The 25186-nt window shown below is 40.4% G+C and overlaps 1 protein-coding gene across 1 annotated transcript in view; it reads left to right on the forward strand.

Moving 5' to 3' along the window:
- LOC133631274 (collagen alpha-1(VII) chain-like) overlaps nt 1-23742 on the forward strand; it is a 50644-nt gene extending 26902 nt beyond the window's left edge. The window contains exons 35-58 of the mRNA XM_062023449.1: nt 2954-2980; nt 3064-3123; nt 3433-3558; nt 3634-3705; nt 4303-4338; nt 4431-4490; nt 4593-4637; nt 4708-4743; nt 4811-4846; nt 4910-4966; nt 5028-5099; nt 8134-8205; nt 8271-8306; nt 8375-8455; nt 8516-8623; nt 8689-8751; nt 8809-8871; nt 11376-11492; nt 17461-17538; nt 17604-17657; nt 17744-17792; nt 18896-19036; nt 19452-19511; nt 23404-23742. Of these exons, the coding sequence (XP_061879433.1) occupies nt 2954-2980; nt 3064-3123; nt 3433-3558; nt 3634-3705; nt 4303-4338; nt 4431-4490; nt 4593-4637; nt 4708-4743; nt 4811-4846; nt 4910-4966; nt 5028-5099; nt 8134-8205; nt 8271-8306; nt 8375-8455; nt 8516-8623; nt 8689-8751; nt 8809-8871; nt 11376-11492; nt 17461-17538; nt 17604-17657; nt 17744-17792; nt 18896-19036; nt 19452-19511; nt 23404-23648 (1794 nt within the window). The 3' untranslated portion in view covers nt 23649-23742. The remainder of the gene's footprint in view (nt 1-2953; nt 2981-3063; nt 3124-3432; nt 3559-3633; nt 3706-4302; nt 4339-4430; nt 4491-4592; nt 4638-4707; nt 4744-4810; nt 4847-4909; nt 4967-5027; nt 5100-8133; nt 8206-8270; nt 8307-8374; nt 8456-8515; nt 8624-8688; nt 8752-8808; nt 8872-11375; nt 11493-17460; nt 17539-17603; nt 17658-17743; nt 17793-18895; nt 19037-19451; nt 19512-23403) is intronic.
- The last annotated feature ends 1444 nt before the right edge of the window (nt 23743-25186 follow it).

The raw sequence follows: 25186 nt of genomic DNA on the forward strand, positions 1-25186 counted from the left end.
CAAAAATACATATTTGCAGTGATTCATTCTCTTGTCATAAATGCACAACAGGTTTGAAACAAATAAGTTAAAAAAGCAAATCACCTTTTTGAGGCAGCCGCTAGCAAGAGTGCTACTAGTACATGGACAACAAGAAGTAAACATGAGCTATCAAGGAAAGTACCACCAAAAAGTGATTGTGATTAATAGGAGTGCCGGAAAAAAAATCGATTCACATCCGAACCGTGATTCTTATTTGAAACGATTCTGAATCGATTCAAACGTGTTACATTTTTTAGGCCTTGCTTACTTGCTGCACGTATAGGTAGGTAGGTAGGTCTTTATAGTCATTGCACAAGTACAACGAAACTTTGTTTTCAGCACAAACCCGTTCAAGATTAGACAAACAAACAGTGTACAGGGTTACAGAACAGGAACACTAATGGGCGCCCCGCAAAAGATGGGAAAAAGGTAAACGCTGGGGAAGGATGAGTAAAAAAAATACAATCTAGATTGGGCTCCTCAAGGAGCCCAGTCTGGAGTGGGAAAAAACCTCCATAGCAAAGCACATATACATATTACAACATGTATCTCGAGACTAGCAACAGAGGGGAGGGAGTGGGGGCTACGGTGGCAGGCTGCAGCTATTCAGGCGCTGCCCATCCGTCCATCGCCCCTAAGGGATTCGCGTCAAGGGCATTGGATGGGGGGTGGGGTATGTGTGTGTGGCGTATATTTTTTGTGGATGCATGTGTGTGTGTGTGTTTGCCTGCCATGTGTCTCTGTTCCGCGGCCTTGGTGTCGTGCAGTCGCTAGTCAGTCCAAAGTTAACAACAACAGGTGCATGTCCATGAGAGACAAGAGGGAGTTTGTTGTGTCTTCAACGCACTGTCCTTCGGGAGAGTCTAGAAGTCAGGGAAACAATCCAAGTTAGAATGTTTTGTATGCGAGTGAAAATACAATTTGCTTTTCAGTCTAAATTGTCTATGACTGGTCCTCAAAATTCATCCTGCGGGGCAGACAGTCCGATGTGATCTAAATCACAAAGTGTCCACAGTTCTTCCCGCATCCTCCAATCATTTGTGGCAGTTTTGGGGTACTTTGAAGACTGCCAGCCACTTCAAATTTGTCGACAAACCAGAGCAACGCTTACTCCAATCAGCAGATGTCCTGTTGTCATTATTCCGAACAGGTAGATATCTTCACGTCCTCGACTGAAAGGGTTGCCAGGCACGTGGCACTCCTTCTCCCAAGAGTCTGTCGTGTGTCCAGCAACAACCGCTCTGTCACAACAAGCTGGTTCCCCCATCTTGTCAATTTCATTGAGGCCAGTTAAATAGTTCCAATGTTTAGATTTGGAGAGCAGTGCAAAAAGAGGCCACAAGAAAGTTAAGACAAGACAAGACAAGACAAAGAAGCAAGCAGGAGAGATAAGGGAGAGGAAAGGGGAGCGTCCGCCCTCGATGAGTGCCAGTGAGAAAAAATATACGTCAGCCAGGAGGAGGTTTTGTAACCTCAAGAATCTGAATCAAATGGAATTAGAATTTATTGTTTTATTCACATCCGTAGTGATTAATCCCAATTAATAGAAAATCAAAATGTGATTAATGCATACTTGCCAACCCTCCCGTTTTTAGCGGGAGAATCCCGTTATTCAGCGCCTCTCCCGACAACCTCCCGGCAGAGATTTTCTCCCGACAAACTCCCGGTATTCAGCCGCAGCTGGAGGCCACGCCCCCTCCAGCTCAATGCGGACCCGAGTGGGGACAGCCGTTCTCACATCCGCTTTCCCAGCAGCTTGCCTGCCCAATGACGTCATAACATCGTAGAGTGCACAACAAGGAGAGAGAGTTCTTGGTTTCTTATGTGGGTTTATTGTTAGGCAGTTTCATTAACGTCCTCCCAGCGCGGTAACAACACACAACAACAGCAGTCACGTTTAGTCTATCGTAAAGCAGTTCGTCTGCCGTAAACAGCAATGTTGTGACACTCTTAAACAGGACAATACTGCCACCTACTGGATAGCCTGCAGAACACTGAAATTCAAGTATGTCTTTTATTTATATGTATAATAAAATAAAAAATAAAATAAAAATAAAATATATATATATATATATATATACATATATATATATATAGCTAGAATTCACTGAAAGTCAAGTATTTCATATATATATATATATGAAATACTTGATTTGGTGAATTCTAGCTGTAAATATACTCTCCTCTTAACCACGCCCTTAGCCACGCCCCAACCACGCCCCCACCCCAAACACGCCCCCCCACCTCCCGATATTGGAGGTCTCAAGGTTGGCAAGTATGGATTAATGTGATATTGAAATTAATCATTTGACAGCTGTAGATAATGCACATGTTGAACTACTTAAATAAATAAACTATATAAATACATGAACTACAGAAATCATGTACAGTAAACCATCGTTTATCGCTGTCAATTGGGTTCTGGGTCTGTTTGTGGTTAATCCGCAAAGCAGCAATTATAAATTAGATTTTTTCATAACTAAAGCATAACAAACCTCGACAATTCTTCTTTTTTTTTTACATTATGAGAGATTTAGATATGAAATAATAATAATAGGCATCCGTGACTGAATGCCTAATGAGGCTGAGGCAATCAGTGGCCACCATACTCAACAGTGTGCTCTGATTGGTTTGGTCTCATCTACTCGCCAATACTACTGTGGTATTGATATTTTTACTTAATTTAGCCATTTTTGTGCTCGAAAAAGTTCAATTTAGGCCGAAAATACAAAGAAAAGGCTTTAAAAAAGAAAAAAGAAAAAAAAAGCAATTTAGTGAATCCGCAAACGACTATTATTCGAGACACTTTTGCCTTGTAAAAAAATATTTTGCAGTTAATTGTATCCTGCATGTATACATTTTATTCCCTAGGGATGCAAATGGCACCGATTGTTGGTGTTCTCCAACTCTGATATGTGCTATTTTTCTGCAGGGGGACATTGGCGAAAAAGGGCAAAAGGTATTTGTTTATATTTATAAATGTTCATACAGTTATGACATCAATGTTATGATAAAGTTAAAGGCAGTTTTCAATGTGTCCAGGGAGAGCCAGGCATCGGCCACCGAGGGCCTGAGGGCCAAGCTGGTCTGCCCGGCAACAAGGTGACGCAGGAACAAATGATCAAAACTCAATCACTTTAAAGTTGATTGACTTTGCTTCTCGTTAATATTTCAATTGGGGGAATTTAATTGGCCCACTGACTCATTGAAGGTTGTTTATGTGCACATGAACCCATAAAGGTTTAATTGAAAAGCAATTATTCCAAAGAAGCAGCGGTCCTGAATCACATTCTGTTTCTGAAAAATATACAATAATAACAGGAAAGTTGATGAATTTCACATTGAATGTGAGTTTTTCATAAGCAATTAAACTAATGCAATTCTCTGCACTGACTTCCATCAAACCCTCAGGGGGAACCAGGGGAGATGGGGCCGCCTGGTGCTCAGGGCATCCAGGGCATCCGCGGTAGCCCCGGGATTCAGGGTCTCCCGGGCATTAAAGGCCCACCAGGGGACCCCGGAGAGCCAGGCAGAGAAGTACTGAGACATAAAGTTGCTCACAGAAGCTTGGACGCTTTGAAAGTGAAAGTGGAATGTTTGTTGTCTATGCAGGGGGAGCGAGGCAGACGGGGGAAAAACGGGGTGCCGGGAGCCCCTGGACTTACAGGAGCAGTAGGACCTGACGTAATTAATACACATTTATATTATTGTGTTGTTTTTATTAGGGGTCCCCCATACAATTTTTTTTACTTCCGATACAACACTGATATTGGAGCCTTGAGTATTCAGCAGGAATCATACATACTTTTATCATTTTGTAGTGTGGACTGTTAGAAAAAGTTTGATCAAGTGAAATTACACAAACAGAATAATGCAGTCTTTAAATTAAAGTGGATTGTGTAGCTGCTAGACTATAGCCTACTATGTTTACCTTTTGTAAAGGACTTGACTAAAAAAGAAAAAAAGACCAACTTTGTGTGCTTATTTGAGGACATTTAGATGTTAACTGGCTGTCCAGCTTTGCACAAGTAAACACGCTGCAGCACTGCTTGTATCGCACATTATATCTCACATTTTACATGCAAGCAGATATAATCCTATACTTTTTTTTTGATGATGGACCGACATCCGATATCAATATCGGATCAGGACACCTCAAGTGTTGGTATTCCCGGTATTGTTTAACACACTTAATAAGTGTCAGACTGAGATTTTTGATATTTAGATTATTTTTAAGCTTATGTAGGATCTTTGACTAAATTCGATCATGCTTTATTTCAGGGGCCTCCTGGCATGGCTGGGGTAAAAGGAGAGAAGGTAAATGCACACTAAATAAACACTTATATGCTGTAATATCTTCAAACATTATGATATATTTATTGGAAAAATACTAAAAAAAATCTCTTAAGGGTGACAGTGTTATTGGAGAGCCAGGACCTCAGGGTTTGACTGGCTTCCCTGGAAAAAAGGTGTTTAACAAAGAAATATAATATCCCACTGCTTTTAGTCCATGCTAAAATATTTTAAGTTTTTTCTTTTCCATTTATGCTGACTCATGGACTCTATTTCAGGGTGGCTCGGGCTCCCCAGGTGTGTCGGGGGCTCCAGGAAACATAGTAAGCATTTTGTTTCACACTTTAAAATGATTTACATGTAGAAGAGTTTACATTATTTTCTCTGTTTTAGGGTCTTAAGGGCATGAGTGGCTACAAAGGTGCAAAGGTGAGATGTTGTGTTTCTTCTGACTAAGCGTGACAATGATCTATGTTTTTTTTACGTGTAACTTCAGGGAGAAAGCGGCTTGCCAGGAGTCAGAGGAGAGCGGGTACGTCTGTTTCGTTAGCTACAAGCTATATTAGCCTGTAACCGCCTGATCCATGGCTTACAGGGGAGTGCGCTTCAAATACAAGGACCTCGTGGGTTCAAAGGGGCCAAAGGAGACGCGGTGAGAACTTGGAGTCCCTCCGTCCGTGTCAGACCTGATTGAACCGTTTGGTTTGTTACAGGGTGAAAGAGGCTCTGCGGGTTTTGATGGCGATAAAGGAGAGAAGGGCGAGGATGGGCCCCCTGGAGTCAAGGTAGTGTTACAGCCAGTCGGGATGTGAATCTTACAACAATTCGGGATTCAGTTTGATTCCGACTGACTATTCGATTCAGAATTAATTCTCAATTCAAACTAATTCTCACAATATATTATTCCGTATATAAATAATAAAATGACATTTACAAAACAGGTTACAAAAACTCATCTTGGCTGCTGACGTATGATATGATATGATATGATGGTCTAACGCAGGGCAGCACGGTGGTGCTGGGGTTAGTGCATGTGCCTCACAATACGAAGGTCCTGGGTTCGATCCCCAGGCTTGGGGTCTTTCTGTGTCTTTCCTCCAAAGACATGCACCTGGGGATAGGCTGATTAGATACACTAAATGGGCCCTAGTGTGTGAATGTGAGAGTGAATGTTGTCTGTCTATCTGTGTTGGCCCTGCGGTGAGGTGGTGACTTGTCCAGGGTGTACCCCGCCTACCGCCTGAATGCAGCTGAGATAGGCTCCAGCCCCCCTCCCGCAATCCCGAAAGGGACAAGCGGTAGAAAATGGATGTGTGATATGATATGATGGAATGTTTATATGTGTAGTGTCTCAGCAAGAGATGGCCAAAACAATTGCTTCTTGAAAATTTTGAATCGATTCAGAATCGTAATAAATAAGAACCACGATTTGGCTGTGAGTCATTTTTTTACAGCGGTATTTATATAGCCCTTAATCACAAGTGTCTCAAAGGGCTGCACAAGCCACAACGACATCCTCGGCTCAGATCCCACATCAGGGCAAGAAAAAGCTCAACCCAATGGGATCCAATGAGAAACCGTGCGGTACCAGTGCAATGGATGTCGAGTGGATGTAATAATAATACTAATAATGGATTAGATTTATATAGCGCTTTTCTAGACCCTCAAAGCGCTTCACGGAGAAGTGAGAACCTATCATTCATTTTTACAACTTATTCATTCTCCGGTGTGAGCGGCACCGGGGGCAAGGGTGAAGTGTCCTGCCCAAGGACACAATGTCAGCGATTTTGGATGGTGAGAGTTGGGGAGCGAACCTGCAACCCTCAGGTTTCTGGCACGGCCGCTCTACCCACTACGCCATGCCGCCCAAAGTAGTTAATATTGTGAGAGTCCAGTCCATAGTGGGGCCAGCAGGGGATCATCTTGAGTGGCGACAAGTCAGCAGCGCAGAGACGTCATCAACTGATGCACATATGAGTGGTACACCCCGGGACCCGACTTTGAACAGCTAGCCCTTCATCTGTGGTCATCTAATAACCTTTCCACGCAGGAGAGGGGGGGTAGAGCAGAAAAGAGACGGCAGATCAACTCGTCTAAAAGGGGGGTCTATTTACAGGCTAGAGTATACAAAAATGAGTTTTAAGATGGGACTTAAATGCTTCTACTGAGGTAGCATCTCTAACTGTTACCAGGAGGGCATTCCAGAGTACTGGAGCCCGAATAGAAAACGCTATTTAGCCCGCAGACTGTTTTAGGGCTCCAGGAATCACAAATAAGCCGGAGTTCTTCGAACGCAGATTTGTTGCTGGGACATATGGTACAATACAATCAGCAAGATATGATGGAGCTAGACCGTTTAGTATTTTATACGTAAGTAGTAAAACCTTAAAGTCGCATCTTAAGTGCACAGGAAGCCAGTGCAGGTGAGCCAGTATAGGCGTATAATGATCAAACTTTCTTGTTCTTGTCAAAAGTCTAGGAAGTTTTAGGAATGGTTGAAAGGACAGTGTTGTATGTGGAAGACAGGTGGTGTCGGAGACCACCTCATTTGTTCAGGGATGGTTTTTCAACCTTGACGGCTTCCCTCACTTGTCTTTCGAACCGTCCGTCCTCCTTGTCCAGATTCGGACCGAGAAAGCAACGATTACCCCATTCATTTGAGCCAGGATGAAAGATTTGTGGATGAGGAACGTGAGAGTGAAGGACTAGAGTGCAGTGCAGGACGCATCTTTTTTCGCTCTGACCGTAACTTAGGTACAAGCTGGCTCATTGGATTCCACACTCTCTCCTTTTTCTATTGTGGATCAAGGATTTGTATTTTAAACCACCTCGGATACTATATCCTCTTGAAAATGAGAGTCGAGAACGCGAAATGGACATTCACAGTGACTTTTATCTCCACGACAATATATCTGCGAAGCACTTTAGCTACGGAGCTAACGTGATAGCATCTGGCTTAACTGCAGATAGAAACAAAAGAAATAAACCCCTGACTGGAAGGATAGACAGAGAATCTACAATACTATTAAACCATGGACCTGTAACTACACGGTTAATGCTTTCCAGCCTGGCGAAGCTTCACAATGCTGTTGCTAACGACGCCATTGAAGCTAACTTAGCAACGGGACCTCACAGAGCTATGCTAAAAACATTAGCTATCCACCTACGCCAGCCAGCCCTCATCTGCTCATCAACACCCGTGCTCACCTGCGTTCCAGCGATCGACGGAGCGACGAAGGACTTCACCCGATCATCAATGCGGTCGGCGGCTAGCGTCGGATAGCGCGTCTGCTATCCAAGTCAAAGTCCTCCTGGTTGTGTTGCTGCAGCCAGCCGCTAATACACCGATCCCACCTAAAGATTTCTTCTTTGCAGTCTTCATTGTTCATTAAACAAATTGCAAAAGATTCACCAACACAGATGTCCAGAATACTGTGGAATTTTGCGATGAAAACCGAGCTTTTTGTATTGGATACAATGTGTCCCAATACTTCCGTTTCAACGATTGACGTCACGCGCATACGTCATCACACCTAGACGTTTTCAACCGGAAGTTTAGCGGAAATTTAAAATTGCACTTTATAAGTTAACCCGGCCGTATCGGCATGTGTTGCAATGTTAAGATTTCATCATTGATATATAAACTATCAGACTGCGTGGTCGGTAGTAGTGGGTTTCAGTAGGCCTTTAAGTGTGCGTACTGAAAAATCAGAAAGCAGTACCTCTAAATAAGCAGAGTTGTAAATATTCAACTTCACCACTAGATAAATCCCTTTCTACACAAATGATCAATTGTCGTTGCATTTGAATTGTTCCTAGGGCTTGAAGGGAGATGCTGGTTTTAAGGGCATGATGGGACGTTTTGGACCTCGAGGACCAGTCGGCCAGAAGGTCTGGTGACTTTTGTCACTAACTCTTACATGGTTTCTCATAAAAATTGCGTTGATTTCCTACAGGGAGATCCAGGAGAAGCAGGCATCAATGGAGTCATGGTAAATACGTACAGTACTGTACGTGACCTAAATTATACTACTATTTAATATAATTATGTTACTTTAAGGGTCACAGCGGAGGCAATGGAGTGAATGGGACCAAAGGGGACAAAGGAGACACAGGGCTGCAAGGCCTGAGGGGTCATCAGGTACTTTTATGCTCCTCAAGTCTTTACATCATCATGCATATTTCACTTCTGGTTTCTCAGGGGGATGCAGGAGACGTAGGATCACCAGGAGATAAAGGCGTGAAGGGAGACAAGGGATTCCGGGGCTTCCCGGGACGGACTGGGAGTCCTGGCAGAAATGGTGACAAGGTTTGTAACTCAGCCACGTTTCAATTCGTCACGAATGCTGTGTGACCATTATCTCTGCTGAACAGGGGGATGGAGGGACACCTGGCACCCCCGGCATACCTGGCCTGAATGGACTGCCTGGACGGAAGGTAGAGCATGTTGATACTCTTTTCTCAGACCCTTCATTCAATGTGCTGTTCCATCAGGGCGACAAAGGCAACGCCGGTATCGATGGCGTTACTGGTGACCCAGGAGAAAAAGGAGTAAAGGTTTGAAACATGACTTTAAGAGAACGTATCGAATAAAGTTTGTAAATCAGGGGTCTCAAACTCGCAGCCTGTAGACCCATATTTTGTGGCCCTCTAATTAATTGTATAGTTTAGTGTAATTGTGGACCACACACCCAGGGCGGTTAATCGTTAAATATATTATGGCAAGAACACTAACTACAAAAAGGACATCACAATAAGCATACATTTGGTAACACAAATAGCAACTTCCTGTAAGCAAGAGTAAGTATCTCTGACCGTCTACTGGGAATCTCAACAGTGTCAAAATATAAAATTTTTACATTCAAGATTATATTTTTATAATAATTTAAGGTCTAGCACAGGGGTCACCAACGCGGTGCCCGCGGGCACCAGGTAGCCCGTGAAAACCAGATGAGTAGCCCGCTGGCCTGTTCTAAAAATAGCTCAAATAGCAGCACTTACCAGTGAGCTGCCTCTATTTTTTTAATTTTTTTTATTTACTAGCAAGCTGGTCTCGCTTTGTTTGACATTTTTAATTCTAAGAGAGACAAAACTCAAATAGAATTTGAAAATCCAAGAAAATATTTTAAAGACTTGGTCTTCACTAACTGACAAAGAAACAGATAACAGATTTGGTGTCCAGTTCAAAGTGTGACATGATTTATTCAAAAATTTGAGACTTGACTTTTGTATTTAACATAAGTTAATATTTGTACAAACATGGTGTAAAGTAATTCATGATTTGTTAAAAACTGTTAGTGGCTAGCTATTTAAAATGGGATATTGTGATTTCACAAGACTGTCTTAGAGGTGATCATTTGAAAATGTTCAATTTGAAAAATGTGCACTTAGAGAAAATATAAAAATAAAGTGTTGCACATGTGAGAAATCATTAAGATGATCGGTGTTTCCACAAAGATAAATATCATTAATTATTAATAATAACATAGAGTTAAAGGTAAATTGAGAAAATTGGCTATTTCTGGCAATTTATTTAAGTGTGTATCAAACTGGTAGCCCTTCGCATTAATCAGTACCCAAGAAGTAGCTCTTGGTTTCAAAAAGGTTGGTGACCCCTGGTCTAGCATAGCTCAAGTTCAATATAGTTGCTGGTAAAAGTACCGTAGTTTTTCATTGCTTGCTCTCACTGAAGGCAGACTCTTCCCTTTACCCTCCCTTAGAGTTCCCTGCTTGGCTTCTTTGCCTTGTCTTAACTTTTTAAGAGTCTGTCTTTTGCACTGTTATCCAAATCTAAAACATGGAATTGATCAATTGCTCTTGCAACGCAATTGACAATATTTTCTCAACGAGAAACTCAGGTTCGGGGGTACCTGCCTGTTCTGACTGTATTATGATGTTAGTATATATTTGATAGTATATATCTGTATCATGAATCAATTTAAGTGGACCCCGACTTAAACAAGTTGAAAAACTTATTCGGGTGTTACCATTTAGTGGTCAATTGTACGGAATATGTACTTCACTGTGCAATCTACTAACAAAAGTTTCAATCAATCAATCAATCTGATGGAACATTTGCGGCTGGATATACATACGATGGTCTCGTTGGAGAAGTGGAGTCTCATGTGCCTGGTAGTTCTTTCCGTTGAGGATATTGAATATATCTATCTATTTGGAACTACATGTATAGAGCGTTGCTCTGGTCTATCGACAGATTTGGAATATGGTGTTAGTCGTTGAAGGTGCCCAGAGGCTGCCCGTCATGATTGACGGGATGGGCAGGGCTGTAGGCACTCACACTGTGGCTATTTTTGAATTAAATCACAAACTGGATAACACCTTGGATAAGCTTTCAGCTCTGCAAGGTGAGATTATGGTAAATTTGAGAGCCTGAAAGGACAACTACAGTAGATAAATCTATTGGAATGCATCTGCTCACCCTAACCAAAACAATCCTTATCTACAATTTGGCTCCCCCTGCACTGGCCTTGGCAAGATCATGTTGTACATTCCCCTGTGGGACCATTGCAGTGAAAGACTCTCCTAAATCCCTTCCTTCAAGGACACCTGGGATGTTGACTTTGTTTGATGCCAGGCTAATGGAACTGCACTTCCTCAGAGGTGCAGTTTGGGATTGGTCTTTTTCTCTTTGCCTCCTTATTCCTCTTAAGTTTTCTTTCCCTGTCTTTTACAGGGAGGCACCCATGTAGCCACCCTTTAGTCTCATGTTATATGCAAATATAATGACAATAAAGTCCATTCTATTCTATTCTATTCTATTCTAGTCCTGTCATAGTTCTCTTTCTGTTTCTTGAAAGGGTTGACTGTTAACACGTTTTGTTGTAATTTTTGGGTGCAATGACAAAATCTTGTAGTTAACAAAGTTGGACAAATGGTTAAAATGTGATATTGAAGTGACTATTTTGTGTGGCCCAGCCTCACCCAAACCTTAAGTGGCCGCCAGTTAAATTGAGGTTCAGACCCCTGATTGAAATGTTATTTTTAAACACAAATTGTTCTGTTTTGGGGTTTATGTAAATATGTTGTATCTTCTTTTGCAGGGTGCCACAGGTTTCCCAGGCTTCCCTGGGTTCAAAGGGTCACCAGGCAAACCAGGAAAGGACGGCAGCCGAGGACCATCAGGAACCCCTGGGCTCCATGGGTTGGCAGGACCAAAGGTACTTGTTAAAATTAACTTATTTTTTTATATTTTATTAAGGGGTACCTATGATGATTCAAATCTTCCTTTGGGTCTAGATAACATGTATTGGATATGTTTCACTGTAAATTTTACAAACGTTTTGCTCCACTGTTACATTTCTAACTCACTTTCTGAGTATGTCTGCAAATTATTAACTTTAGATTGCAAATGAAACCCCCCACACCCCACCATATCTACAAGTATCAATTTATCTTTAGAAAATGTACAATGTTAAATATACGAACATCAGTACTGTGTCAATTACATTTTTTTTTGTCACAAATGAAAATAAACATTAAATAGATTCACCGGTCACAGCATTAGGTACACACTATGTGGTGCACAATGCAGCATCAAAAAAAGCTGCTTTAAGCAGCATTTATTTCACTGCACGTCAGCATTATTGTGTACACGCAATGATGATATTAAAACCATATTTTGACTTATTCTACCTTCTCTTGTGTTTCTTCAAACCAAGTTTAAATTTCACACTGGTGGCATTTTTTTCTTTAAGAAACAACAATATAGTGGGGGTAGGAGTAGTAAGTACACGTGGTTCTGTGTACTCACTACTCCTGGGTAGAACAGAGAGCCAGTTGGACGGACTGAGCATTGCTGCCACCTCGCCGCAGGCTCTGTATCGTTCTAACATGAATACTTGAGTGGAGACAAAATAATGAAAATCTCCGCTGCTGCTCGCGACCCCCCTGACACATCACCACGACCCCGCAAGTTGTCCAAACCTTTATTTGTGGAATATTCCACAAGTCACATGATCCACAGGAAGCTGCATCATTCACATTCTCTGCAGACCCCAGGAAAAACAAAAGTAATTTCCCTCATTTAATTTTCTGCGTATTTCATATTTAAATTTTGACGATGGATGGGGGTTCAAATCTCATCACAGTCATGTTACTTAAATTATGTTTTGATATTATTTGTTTATTTTTAATATTTTGTAATTGTTTGTTGTTGAATCAGCATGAAGCTGGCTATATATTTCATGCATTTGAAAATGCAATGCTAAAACACTCTTGTTACTTTGTTCTTGGAGCCTTATTCAAAATATGTTTCTGTCCGAGATGGACCTATACACATTTTAAATACAAACCCCAAAACCAGTGAAGTTGGCACATTGTGTAAATCGTAAACAAAAACAAAATACAATGATTTGCAAATCCTTTTCAACCTATATTCAATTGAATACACTGCAAAGACAAGAAATTATCAAAAAAGCTGGCACAAGTGGCAAAAAAGACTGAAAAAAGTTGAGGAATGCTCATCAAACACTTATTTGGAAAATCCCACAGGTAAACAGGCTAATTGGGAACAGGTGGGTGCCATGATTGGGTATAAAAGCAACTTCCATGAAATGCTCAGTCATTCACAAACAAGGATGGGGCGAGGGTCACCACTTTGTGAACAAATGCGTGAGCAAATTGTCGAACAGTTTAAGAACGACATTTCTCAACGAGCTATTGCAAGGAATTTAGGGATTGCACCATCTACGGTCCGTAATATCATCAAAAGGTTCAGAGAATCTGGAGAAATCACTGCACGTAAACGATGATATTACAGACCTTGGAACCCTCAGGCGGTACTGCATCAAAAACCGACACCAGTGTGTAATGGATATCACCACATGGGCTCAAGAACACTTCAGAAAACCACTGTTATTAACTACAGTTCGTCGCTATATCTGTAAGTGCAGGTTAAAACTCTACCATGCAAAGCAAAAGCCTTTTATCAACAACACCCAGAAACGCCGCCGGCTTCGCTGGGCCCGAGCTCATCTAAGATGGACTGATGCAATGCGTAAAAGTGTTCTGTGGTCTGACGAGTCCACATTTCAAATAGTTTTTGGAAACTGTGGACGTTGTGTCCTCCGGAACAAAGAGGACCTCTGTTTTATCACTGTTCATTTAAAAAAAAAATGACTAGTGAACCAGGATTTTATTTCCTTTAAGCAGGCACAAAGGGAGTAGGGAGGAAAGGTGGAAGAGGCTTTGGAGTGGGTTTCGTCCGCCTAACAGTGAAAATGAATGTTATGTTTACGGAAGATCTGACCAAATGGAAGCAGGTAGATGATGAAAAGTATAGGGCCGAGGACAGAGCCCTGGGGTACACCAGAAGAGAGGGGGGGTTGAATAGGATGAGAATGATTTTACCTTAGAAACATAGGAGTGAAACCAGGCTAGGGGTGTGTCCGATAAACCAATGGAGGCCAGTCGGTGAAGGAGGGTGGAATGATATGTCAAATGAAGGTCATTTGTGATTTTAAGAAGAGCTGTTTCTGTGCTGTGGTGTGGACGAAAACGGGACTGGAAGTGTTTATAAAGGTGATTGCTGGAGAGATGGGCATGGATCTGTAAGGCTACTGTTTTTTCCAAGATTTTTGAGAGAAATGGCAGGTTAGAGATGGGATGTAGATTGTTGAAGATATTGCGGTCTGAACCAGGTTTCTTTAGGATTGGTGTTAGAGCAGCGGTTTTACAAGATGATGGGACCGAACCAAAGGTGACGGAGGAATAGATGGTTGCAGTTATCAGAGGGAGAAGAGTGGGCAGGGCTTCTATTACCAGGGAGGAGGGCAAGGTGTCAAGTTGGCAGGTGGATGACTCTGACGCATTGATGAGTTTTGATAGATCACCAGCAGATGGGAGAAGAAAGCAGGAAAGAGTTGCAGAAAAGGGAGGTGAGGAACAAGGGGAGATGGACAACTTGATATGTGTTTTTTTAGATTTAAAGTTGGAAACAAGACATACATTTAAGTTTATTTTGAGAGTTGCAAACATAGATGTAAGCAGCCAGAGCAAGCGATGTGCCTACGTTGCGGTCATTTTAGCGCAGGGGTGTCCAAACTTTTTCCACTGAGGGCCGCACACTGAAAAATCAAAGCAAGCGGGGGCCATTTTGATATTTTTTTATTTTAAAAACCAATACAATATATGTATAAAAAAATATACATTTAGGCCTCCACTCAGGCTTGATCCCAGGGACCCCAAAGGGTTTTGGTAAAAAAAATATTAAAAATGTGTCATTATTCAGTATTATTATTTTTATTATTATTCAAGTTTTAAATCCCTAGATCAACATTAGGTCTATCTGTCAATATAACGTTTTTAAAGATTTAAGTCGTATGCTCTTTTTGTCAAAGAAAACCGTGTTTTTTTATGGAAAAAACACAAAATGTGCAATATTTTCACCCAATAAAATTTTTAAGTGGAATATTTGTGATTATATAATAATTGGAGCCTTAAAAAGGTCAATAACTCATAACACCGTTGATTTTAATTCATTATTATTTTTTGAGCGATGACACTTAAAAATAAATCACACAAAAATTATTGTGGAACCAAAAGGGTCCTACTCATTAAAGTGTTAAAAAATAAATTATAATTTTTTTTTTACTGTTCACTTTTAACACAATAATCTCGAGATCAACTTCAGATCTATCCGTCAATTATAAGTTGTATTGTTGTTTATGTTTTTTGTTTGTTCGTTTTAGGCCCTTCTTTAAAAAAAAAAAAAAAAAAAAAAAAAAAAAAAAACAGCTAAATTTTTTATATGGCAAACAAAATATGCAACGTTTTCCCCAAAAAAATATCTCAAAGTGCAATATTTCATGTGACGTAATTGGAGCCTTGGATAGGTCAATAATACATAATAACATTGGTTTTGATTCATTATTATTTAAAAAAAAAAAAAGAAACAGCCTGCATGGCAGCTTTGTGTTATTAGAGTAAACATTGCAACATTTTCTTGTTACATTTCACCTGTTTGGTCTTTCATACCACTTTATTTTTTTTAATTGTATTTTAAAATGGGCCGTGGGGCCGTTAAAAAATGACCTGCGGGCCGCAAATGACCCCCGGGCCGCACTTTGGACGTCCCTGTTTTAGCAGGACCAATTTCCCATTTAAAAGAATGGGTATATTGTGACGACTGTGGCGCATTTTAGCGCGGGGGTCGTTCTACCTAGATGCAGCAGGAACTCCGGACACAGCGTGCTGGTAGGAAATGATTTATTTGCATAAGTCATGCAGGAAAAAACAAAAGCGTGCCGATAGCACGGGTGGCAAAACTGAGGAAGAGCTTAGCGTGGAAGCTAGCATACAAACAACAATCAAAAGTAATAGAACAATACTTGCGTACGGGTTTGCATGGAAGCAGGTAGAAAATGTTGTCACTGTTGCGCAATGCAAACAAGGAGGCCAGACTGATTGTGGAAAGAAACGGTGAATACATAGCTCTCTGATTAGTGCCCAGGAGCAGGTGAGCGTCCCGAACACTAATCAGAGGCAGGTGAAACTAATCTGCAGTCATGGCAACTGAAACACAAACCCAGGGGTGCAGAAAACAGACAAAACATGATCCGGGCAACGGATCATAACATATATATTGAATAACTAGTTTTTGTCTTTATTAATTTCATGCAGTTTACTCTATTGTCATTGTAAAAATGTGCTAATAATACACATTTTATTTATAACAATCTTACCTATGAAATATTATTCCCAGTGTCCTTGTACGTCGTATTTTACAACCGTATGCAGCACAACGTGTCGTCATTCTTCTACTCTTTGTTTCCGTGCTGTCTACAACAATGAAATACACCATTGGCACTTTGCCTACTAACTTACGCACACATGGTTACTACAAAAAAATAGGACTTAATACAGGGGTCCCCAAACTTTTTGACTCCGGGGCTGCATTGGGGTAAAACAATTTGGCTGGGGGCCGCGCTATATATATATATATATATATATATATATATATATATATATATATATATATATATATATATATATATATATATATATGTGTGTGTATGTATATATATATATATATATATATATATTATATGTAAATGTGTGTGTGTGTGTGTGTGTGTGTGTGTGTGTGTGTATATATGTATATGTAAATGTGTATATATGTGTGTGTATATATGTATATGTCTATGTATATGTATATGTCCATGTATATATATATGTATATGTGTATATATGTATATATATTATATGTAAATGTGTGTGTGTGTGCGTGTGTGTGTGTGTGTGTATATATATGTATATGTATATGTAAATGTGTATATATATGTGTGTGTATATATGTCTATGTATATGTATATGTCCATGTATATATATATGTATATGTGTATATATGTATATATATATATATATATGTATATGTGTATATATGTGTATATATGTATATATATATATGTATGTGTGTATATATGTATATATATATATATGTATATGTGTATATATGTGTATATATGTATATATATATGTATATGTGTATATATGTGTATACAGTATATGTATATGTGTCTATATGTGTGTGTGTATATATATATATATATATAAATATATACATGTATTCATACATATATATTCCTCATGCACTAATTGACTTAAAGAACGCACTTGCTGCATGTCACGTTATTGATGGTAAAATGCATTTTTAGACAATATGATTTGCCTGAGTGGCTAGGAGACGGTGGAAAATGGACTAGTAAGGACAAATTTAAAAAATGAAAATAATACAAAAAAATAAAATTAAATGTTTTATTTTTTATTTTTTTTAACCTGGGGCTTCCCGCGGGCCGGATTTTGGACGCTGGGGGGCCGTATCCGGCCCGTGGGCCGTAGTTTGGGGACCCCTGACTTAATAACTCATAGATGCTTCAGTGTTAGCATGCAATCCTCTAAGTTCATGCAGAGGATGGATAATGATTGAGAGTGTGTGTGTGTGTGTGTGTGTGTGTGTGTGTGTGTGTGTGTGTGTGTGTGTGTGTGTGTGTGTGTGTGTGTGTGTGTGTGTGTGTGTGTGTGTGTGTGTGTGTGTGTGTGTGTGTGTGTGTGTGTGTGTGTGTGTGTGTGTGTGTGTGTGTGTGTGTGTGTGTGTGTGTGTGTGTGTGTGTGTGTGTGTGTGTGCAGGGCGTGAGAGGCCGGAGAGGCAAAGTGCAGCCGTGTGAAAAAGGAGCGACGGGCATGCCAGGACTGAGAGGACAGAGTGTGAGAATCTCTCCTGAACATTGTCATCATCGCTATATCCTTATTATAACTGTGTGTTCTTGCAGGGAATGCTGGGGAGTGGAGGTGTGAAGGGGGAGAAGGGAGAGCCTGGCCTCTCAGTATGTACACCCACACGAACACACACACACACAGACACACACAGAGGACTAGAAAACACACACTGATTATGTTCTTGTGTGTGAAGGCTCATGAAGTGAAGAACATAGTCACTCAGGAGGTGGTGCACAAGTGTGGTAAGTCTACACACTCAACTCCTTATTGCACGCCCTTGTGTGTGTGTGCGTGTGTGAGTGTGTGTGTGTGTTCTTGCATTTCTACCCTTCTTGAGACATCGACAAGGAAAAGGACATAAATCATGGTTCCAAAACGGAAAACCATTGCATGTAATAGAGAGCCAAATACTAGAGTCTGTGAACATTGCTCCAAAGTCAGGATTTTTGTTCCTTTAATGTGCCTACAAAAGTAAACATTGACCGGTGCAAAGGCAGCAATATATGATAAAACAAGACGGCAGCTAAAGAAGGACTTCCCTATTCATCCCCGAAAAAACCCGCCAGGTGAACAGCTGATTTTACGACTTCCGGTGCTGACGTAAGACAATGTGACCATCGGATGAACAAAACAGTACTAAGACTATAGTGGCCATTAACAGTTTGCTTCTACAACTGGGTTTCCCAAAGTGCGGCACAGGGGCCATCTGTGGTCCGTGACTGGTTTGTCATCGGCCTTCAGCACATTACAAAAAACAAAATATAGAGATCTCATTTGCACCCCTGGTGGTGAAATCTATCAAAACTAGGGTGGTCCCAAAAAGGAGGGATTTTTCTAATTGACTGTGTGTCGGTTTTAAAAGTGCTCCCCCTCTGGCCAACATATGAAATAACAAGTGTGTGTAAAAAAGTGAAATGTGGCCCCTTTGGCCAAAATTAATAAATAAATAATTACAAACAAAAAATTCAGAAAAAAAATTATTAACTAAAAGCTTACCTTTTTTATATTCGCATAGTATGTATATATTATTAATGTTGTAAATACAAATATTTATATACCTAGAAAGGGTGGTCCTAAAGAGGTAGGCATTTTTGGGAGGTTTCAAGAAGGTAACAAATACAAAAATGTATGTGTGTGTGTGTGTGTGTGTGTGTGTGTGTGTGTGTGTGTGTGTGTGTGTGTGTGTGTGTGTGTGTGTGTGTGAACTCCTGTGGCAGCAGCATGTGTGGGGGCCATCTGTTGTGTTCCATAAGAGGGACACACACACACCACGGTGCCACACACACACATGTAAACACACACGACAATTAGTGCAGTCGTGTTAAAGCGTGTGTGTGTGTCCAAGCAGGTTTAGACTACAAGTTCATGGTCCGGTCAGTTGACCCCGATGGAAGAACCGCAGACAGTGACCACCTTAACGAAGATGAAGACAACGTCGGGGAAGAGGAGGACAAGATGGAGGTTCTGCTCTCATCAAACAGCACTGGTAATGACACTACCGTAACGCAGCAATGGAAGAGTAGTAAAGTGTGATGGCGAGGGCCAACACGCTGCAAGAAGCGGCGACACTTCCCAGAGCTCATTAGCGGCTGCAAGAAGATCAATCAGCAGCCCAATTTATTGTGATCCGAGGCATGAAAGGCTGTCATTGCCAACGTCAATAACAGCGGGCAAGCTTTCGCCAACCCCGGGAAGGTTACTTTTTTACACCGAGTGACGCCATTTCTCCGCAGTGTTGTCTGAGAAGTTGTACAACTTAACTTTGTCGTTATATAATAATACAAATAATAATGTCCAAATAACCATCTGCACCCTCCCTTGTTTCAGGAATGATTATTTTAGCTGCGTCTCACATGAATATTAAATCTGCCGCCTCACAAAGTCCCGTTTCCACTCTTCAGATCCCGTTAAAGGCGCCGCCTCCAGGACGAAAAGACGGGTTTTTGGATCGCGGGCCTCTGGTGAGACTCACATCCTCTTCTTGTTTACTCACACTCATCTTCACGCCATCTATGAGTCATGAGTTTTCTTGCAATCATCCCAAAAGGGAATCCATGAATGTTTGACAGAGTGTGCTAGATTTGAAGGCGAAGCAGAGACAAGTCTTACAACGCCACTTTTTGTATGTTTTTTGTGTGTGTAGCGCCTTGGTTATTAAACGGTCAAATATTGCGCGTTACAAACTAGTCCTGTGTATGATTACGCAGAATCGAACACCCAAACAAAGAAACAACAAAGGGATGGGGAAATGGCGCCTCAGTGAGTACCGTATTTTTCGGACTATAAGTCGCAGTTTTTTTCATAGTTTGGGGGTGCGACTTATACTCAGAAGCGACTTATGTGTGAAATTATTAACACATTACCGTAAAATTTCAAATACTATTATTTAGCTCATTCACGTAAGAGAGGGAACCTTTTTGACTGAGAGAGCCATGAAAGCCAAATATTTCAAAACGTATTTCCGTGAGAGCCATATAATATTTTTTAACACGGAATACAACTAAATGTGTGCATTTTTAAGTAAGACCAACATTTTTAGAGAACAATAAGTCCCTTATTCGTTTTAATAACATTGTTATTCTGAAGCTAACCAATAATAAATACAATACTTCTTACCATAAATGCGGCGTCTTGAACAGGTGCGGTAGAAAATGGATGCATGGATTAAAATGCATGAGAATGTTTTATATTTTGAACGTTATTTGTAACACTGTGATTACCAGCGGAATTATTCATTACTTATCGTGTTAAGCAATGTCAGCTCAGATTTATCCGAGAGCCAGATGAAGTCATCAAAAGACCCACATCTGGCTCCAGAGCCATAGGTTCCCTACCCCTGGACTAGACGTATAAGATTTCATGGGATTTAGCGATTAGGAGTGACAGATTGTTTGGTAAACGTATAGCATGTTCTATATGTTATAGTTATTTGAATGACTCTAACCATAACATGTTACGTTAACATACCAGGCACGTTCTCAGTTGGTTATTTATGCCTCATATAACGTACACTTATTCAGCCTGTTGTTCACTATTCTTTATTTATTTTAAATTGCCTTTCAAATGTCTATTCTTGGTGTTGGGTTTTATCAAATAAATGTCCCCAAAAAATGCGACTTATACTCCAGTGCGATTTATATGTTTTTTGCCTTCTTTATTATGCATTTTCGGCCGGTGCGACTTATACTCCGGAGCGATTTATAGTCCGAAAAATACGGTATGTGGCACACTCACTACCTGTATTGACACTGCACTGATACTGTGTTAGTGTTTCATGATAGTCTGTTGGATTAAACAAGTCACTACATTTGAACTGCAAATACAAATAATAATTATCAAATATTATTTTTTTATAAATATCCGGGCAGCAATATATATAAACGTGCAACTCCAGTTAAATGAGCCAAATTATGAACAGGAAAAGAACGTTCACCTTATTTGGCACTGTTAAATCTAAATAATCCCACGCTTTGGAACTTTTCTATATCTTTAGTTCCATTTTGATCAATGATGGAGACCAAAACATGACATTCCCCCGACTTCAGGTGCTTCACAGTCAAACGACACAGCAGTGTTTTTTCCTTAAAGTGACACACACATCGAGGTATCGGAGGAGCCGGTATCACTCCTTGTGTTTTATAACGATCGATGCTTCAGTATCGTTTGACTCTCATTACGCATTGGTGATTTGATGGCTTTTATACATTAGGACTGCAAAATAATCCACGGTGGATGTTGTTACATGTTAGTGCAGAGACTGAGATGGCGTGCAAGAGAAAATGTATTTGATTTTCCTTACACACACAAAACAAAAGTGGAAAAATAAAAGGGCAGGACAGTGAAGACACAAAGGATGCGTGTAACAAACATGTTACACTACAATAGTAAAGCGATCACTGTTCTTAAGAGGCATCTTCATTTTTGATGACAAACACCTGCACAGACAGTAAAGGGAATATGTTGGACACGAAACAGGAAACAGATGTAACAAAATAAGAGCACAGAACCGGACTCATGGTAAACAAGACAAAAAGCAAAACCGTCACGCGGAAAGTTGTGAGTGTCAGCAGTTTGATAAAGAAAGTGAGAAACACTCTTGAATTCTAGAAAACACTTGTAGTAAAATAGGAAAATAAAAGTGATGTTAAATAATGTTCTAAGTGTATTTTACATTGTTTTCTACATGCAAAACTAGAATTATTCTCTATGAAATGCGTTTTGTGTTCCGATACCACTTTTTATCTTTAAGTATAATGCCGATATTGGCCGACACCAATATTAATCCGATACGATATCAGTAGTAATCATACATACTTTTTAATATTACATATGGAATGTTAGAAAATGTTTGATCAAGTGAAAGTAGTCAAACAGAGAACCATGGTAGGTATGAAAAACACTGACCTATTTATTACTCACCGTCTGGAATGGACTTGTGCTGTCTTTAAGTTGAAGTGGAGTGGTCTTTTTTTTTTTAGCGGCCACAATAATTCATGGCGATAAGCTCATGACGCAGTAAGTCAAGTGATGTGGACACGTTTGTTACTGGAGACATTGTAATACGCTTGTGCTTTGGAGACTGTGTGTGTGTATGTAATATGCAAGTATGATTATATGTTCGTATTTGCAAATGTGCTGTTTTAGACGGCGGTATTGTTCAGTTATTATTGCGTAGGTCTAGCTTGTGTGCTATTGTGTGCTTAGCTGTTGTGTAGCTGCTCGCTCCTAGTAGCCTATAGCAGTGGTTCTCAAATGGGGGTACGCGTACCCCTGGGGGTACTTGAAGGTATGCCAAGGGGTACGTGAGATTTTTCAAAAATATTCTAAAAATAGCAACAATTCAAAAATCCTTTATAAATACAGGGATATTTATTGAATAATACTTCAACAAATTATGAATGTAAGTTCATAAACTGAACATCAAATCAAGTAGGCTATTCCATTCATTACAATGCAACAATGCAATATTCAGTGTTGACAGCTAGATTTTTTTGTGGACATGTTCCATAAATATTGATGTTAAAGATTTATTTTTTTGTGTAGAAATGTTTAGAATTAAGTCCATGAATCCAGATGGATCTCTATTACAATCCCCAAAGAGGGCACTTTAAGTTGATGATTACTTCTATGTGTAGAAATCTTTATTTATAATTGAATCACTTGTTTATTTTTCAACACGTTTTTAGTTATTTTTATATCTTTTTTTCCAAATAGTTCAAGAAAGACCACAACAAATGAGCAATATTTTGCACTGTTATACAATTTAATAAATCAGAAACTGATGACATAGTGCTGTATTTTACTTCTTTATCTCTTTTTTTCAACCAAAAATGCTTTGCTCTGATTAGGGGGTACTTGAATTAAAAACATTTTCACAGGGGGTTACATCACTGAAAAAAGGTTGAGAACCACTGGCCTATAGCCTATATACCATGCTTACCTTTTGTAAATGACTTGACTAAAATAGAGGAAAAGACCAACTATGTGTGCTTATTGAAGGACATTTACATGTTAACTGACTGTCCAGCTTTGCACAAGTAAACACGCTGCAGGACTGCTTGTATCGCACATTATATCTCACATTTTACATGCAAGCACTCATAACGCCATACTGGTTTTTTTTTGCTGATATCAAACCGATATTAATATTGGATGGGGACAGCCCTATTTGCAAAGCATTAATAGGAATTATATTATTCCTTATGGAGAAAATTGGAATGGATTACTGAGGAAAAACTGAGGTAGCACTTTATTAGACGACTGCTTCCACGTAGATGACGTAGTAATTGATCGGTGTTTATTATTTTGTTGTACGTCATCATGTTACAAACATCAGTACTTTTTCATTTCCAGGGTGGGATCGCTGCCTGGAGCTCATGAGCGAAGGCGCCTGCTCCGACTTCGCCCTCCTCTGGTACTTCCACGCCCACTCTGGCGAGTGCCGCCCCTTCGTGTACAGCGGCTGCGGCGGAAACGGGAACCGCTTCGCCTCCAGGCTGGAGTGTCACAGCCGGTGTGTGGCGGGAAGGTGGAGGCCGGGGGGAGAAGGGGAGATAATGGCGCCTCTCGACAAACAAAACAGGGCGTCCGACCTTTAATAACGGGTCTAATTGCATTGTCACAGACGGCGGGGGCTTAGACATGAGACAGGACACAAAACTGTACAGGATTCTTATTTATACCAATATTGGCTGTAGAAAAATCATTAAATGTGTCGACTTTAGTCACCGCCTTTCTTCTTCTTTTGGCAGCTCCAACGCCACATATGCTCCTCTAGTGGCGCTCGCAGGAGGAGGTTACTGCGGTTGATGATCTTAGCCCCGCCCTGTTTTATCAGGACCTATGCATTCTTTTTAGCTCCTATTTTTACGCCGGTCACGACTCTAGCGCGTAATGTTCCGCCACACGCCAGGACGCCTCACGCACCCGAAACCAAGACATGCTAATTGCGTCATTTTTGAAAATAACCCTCTGATTCATGTCCAAAAAAAAGCATCCTCTCTCCTAAAGTCTTGACGTGTTCCATCACACGATTTGTGCCCATGTCTCCTTAATAGAAGGAAGATGGACGTTCATCTTGGCTCTCGGTGCCGCCAACATGTGATTATCACATTCTGGAGTCAACGCTTCTCAGAGGAAGCACAAATGAACTTGCGAATGTCTGCTTATTAAAGTTGAAGAGGAGAAAGTTGTTCCCCCTCGCAGTGATCAGCGACAATGTGGGAGGACAAGTGTCATGGAGGCCGATTACAGCCGTCACAACCTCCCTATTACCACTGACCACCCTCGTCAGCACTCCCCCGACATCCTGTCCTCGTCTCTGGCCAGAAAACTCTCATTTTTTAATCATTCAATCTCTGTGCTACTCACGGCCACTACAAAGCACACTTTGATAGTATTTATGCTGATAACAGCCACTAGATGGCACACTTTGATAGTATTTATGCTAATAACAGCCACTAGATGGCACACTTTGATAGTATTTATGCTAATAACAGCCACTAGATGGCACACTTTGATAGTATTTATGCTCATAGAGGGCATACTTTGATAGTATTTAAGCTAATAACAGCCACTAGAAAGCACACTTTGATAGTATTTATGCTAATAACAGCCACTAGATGGCACACTTTGATAGTATTTATGCTGATAACAGCCACTAGATGGCACACTTTGATAGTATTTATGCTCATAGAGGGCACACTTTGATAGTATTTAAGCTAATAACAGCCACTAGAAAGCACACTTTGATAGTATTTATGCTAATAACAGCCACTAGATGGCACACTTTGATAGTATTTATGCTGATAACAGCCACTAGATGGCACACTTTGATAGTATTTATGCTCATAGATGGCACACTTTGATAGTATGTATGCTAATAACAGCCACTAGATGGCACACTTTGATAGTATTTATGCTAATAACAGCCACTAGATGGCACACTTTGATAGTATTTATGCTGATAACAGCCACTAGATGGCACAATTTGATAGTATTTATGCTGATAACAGCCACTAGATGGCACAATTTGATAGTATTTATGCTGATAACAGCCACTAGATGGCACAATTTGATAGTATTTATGCTCATAGATGGCACACTTTGATAGTATTTATGCTAATAACAGCCACTA

The sequence above is a fragment of the Entelurus aequoreus genome, linkage group LG16 (assembly GCF_033978785.1).
Source record: "Entelurus aequoreus isolate RoL-2023_Sb linkage group LG16, RoL_Eaeq_v1.1, whole genome shotgun sequence".
Taxonomy (NCBI): Eukaryota; Metazoa; Chordata; class Actinopteri; order Syngnathiformes; family Syngnathidae; genus Entelurus; species Entelurus aequoreus.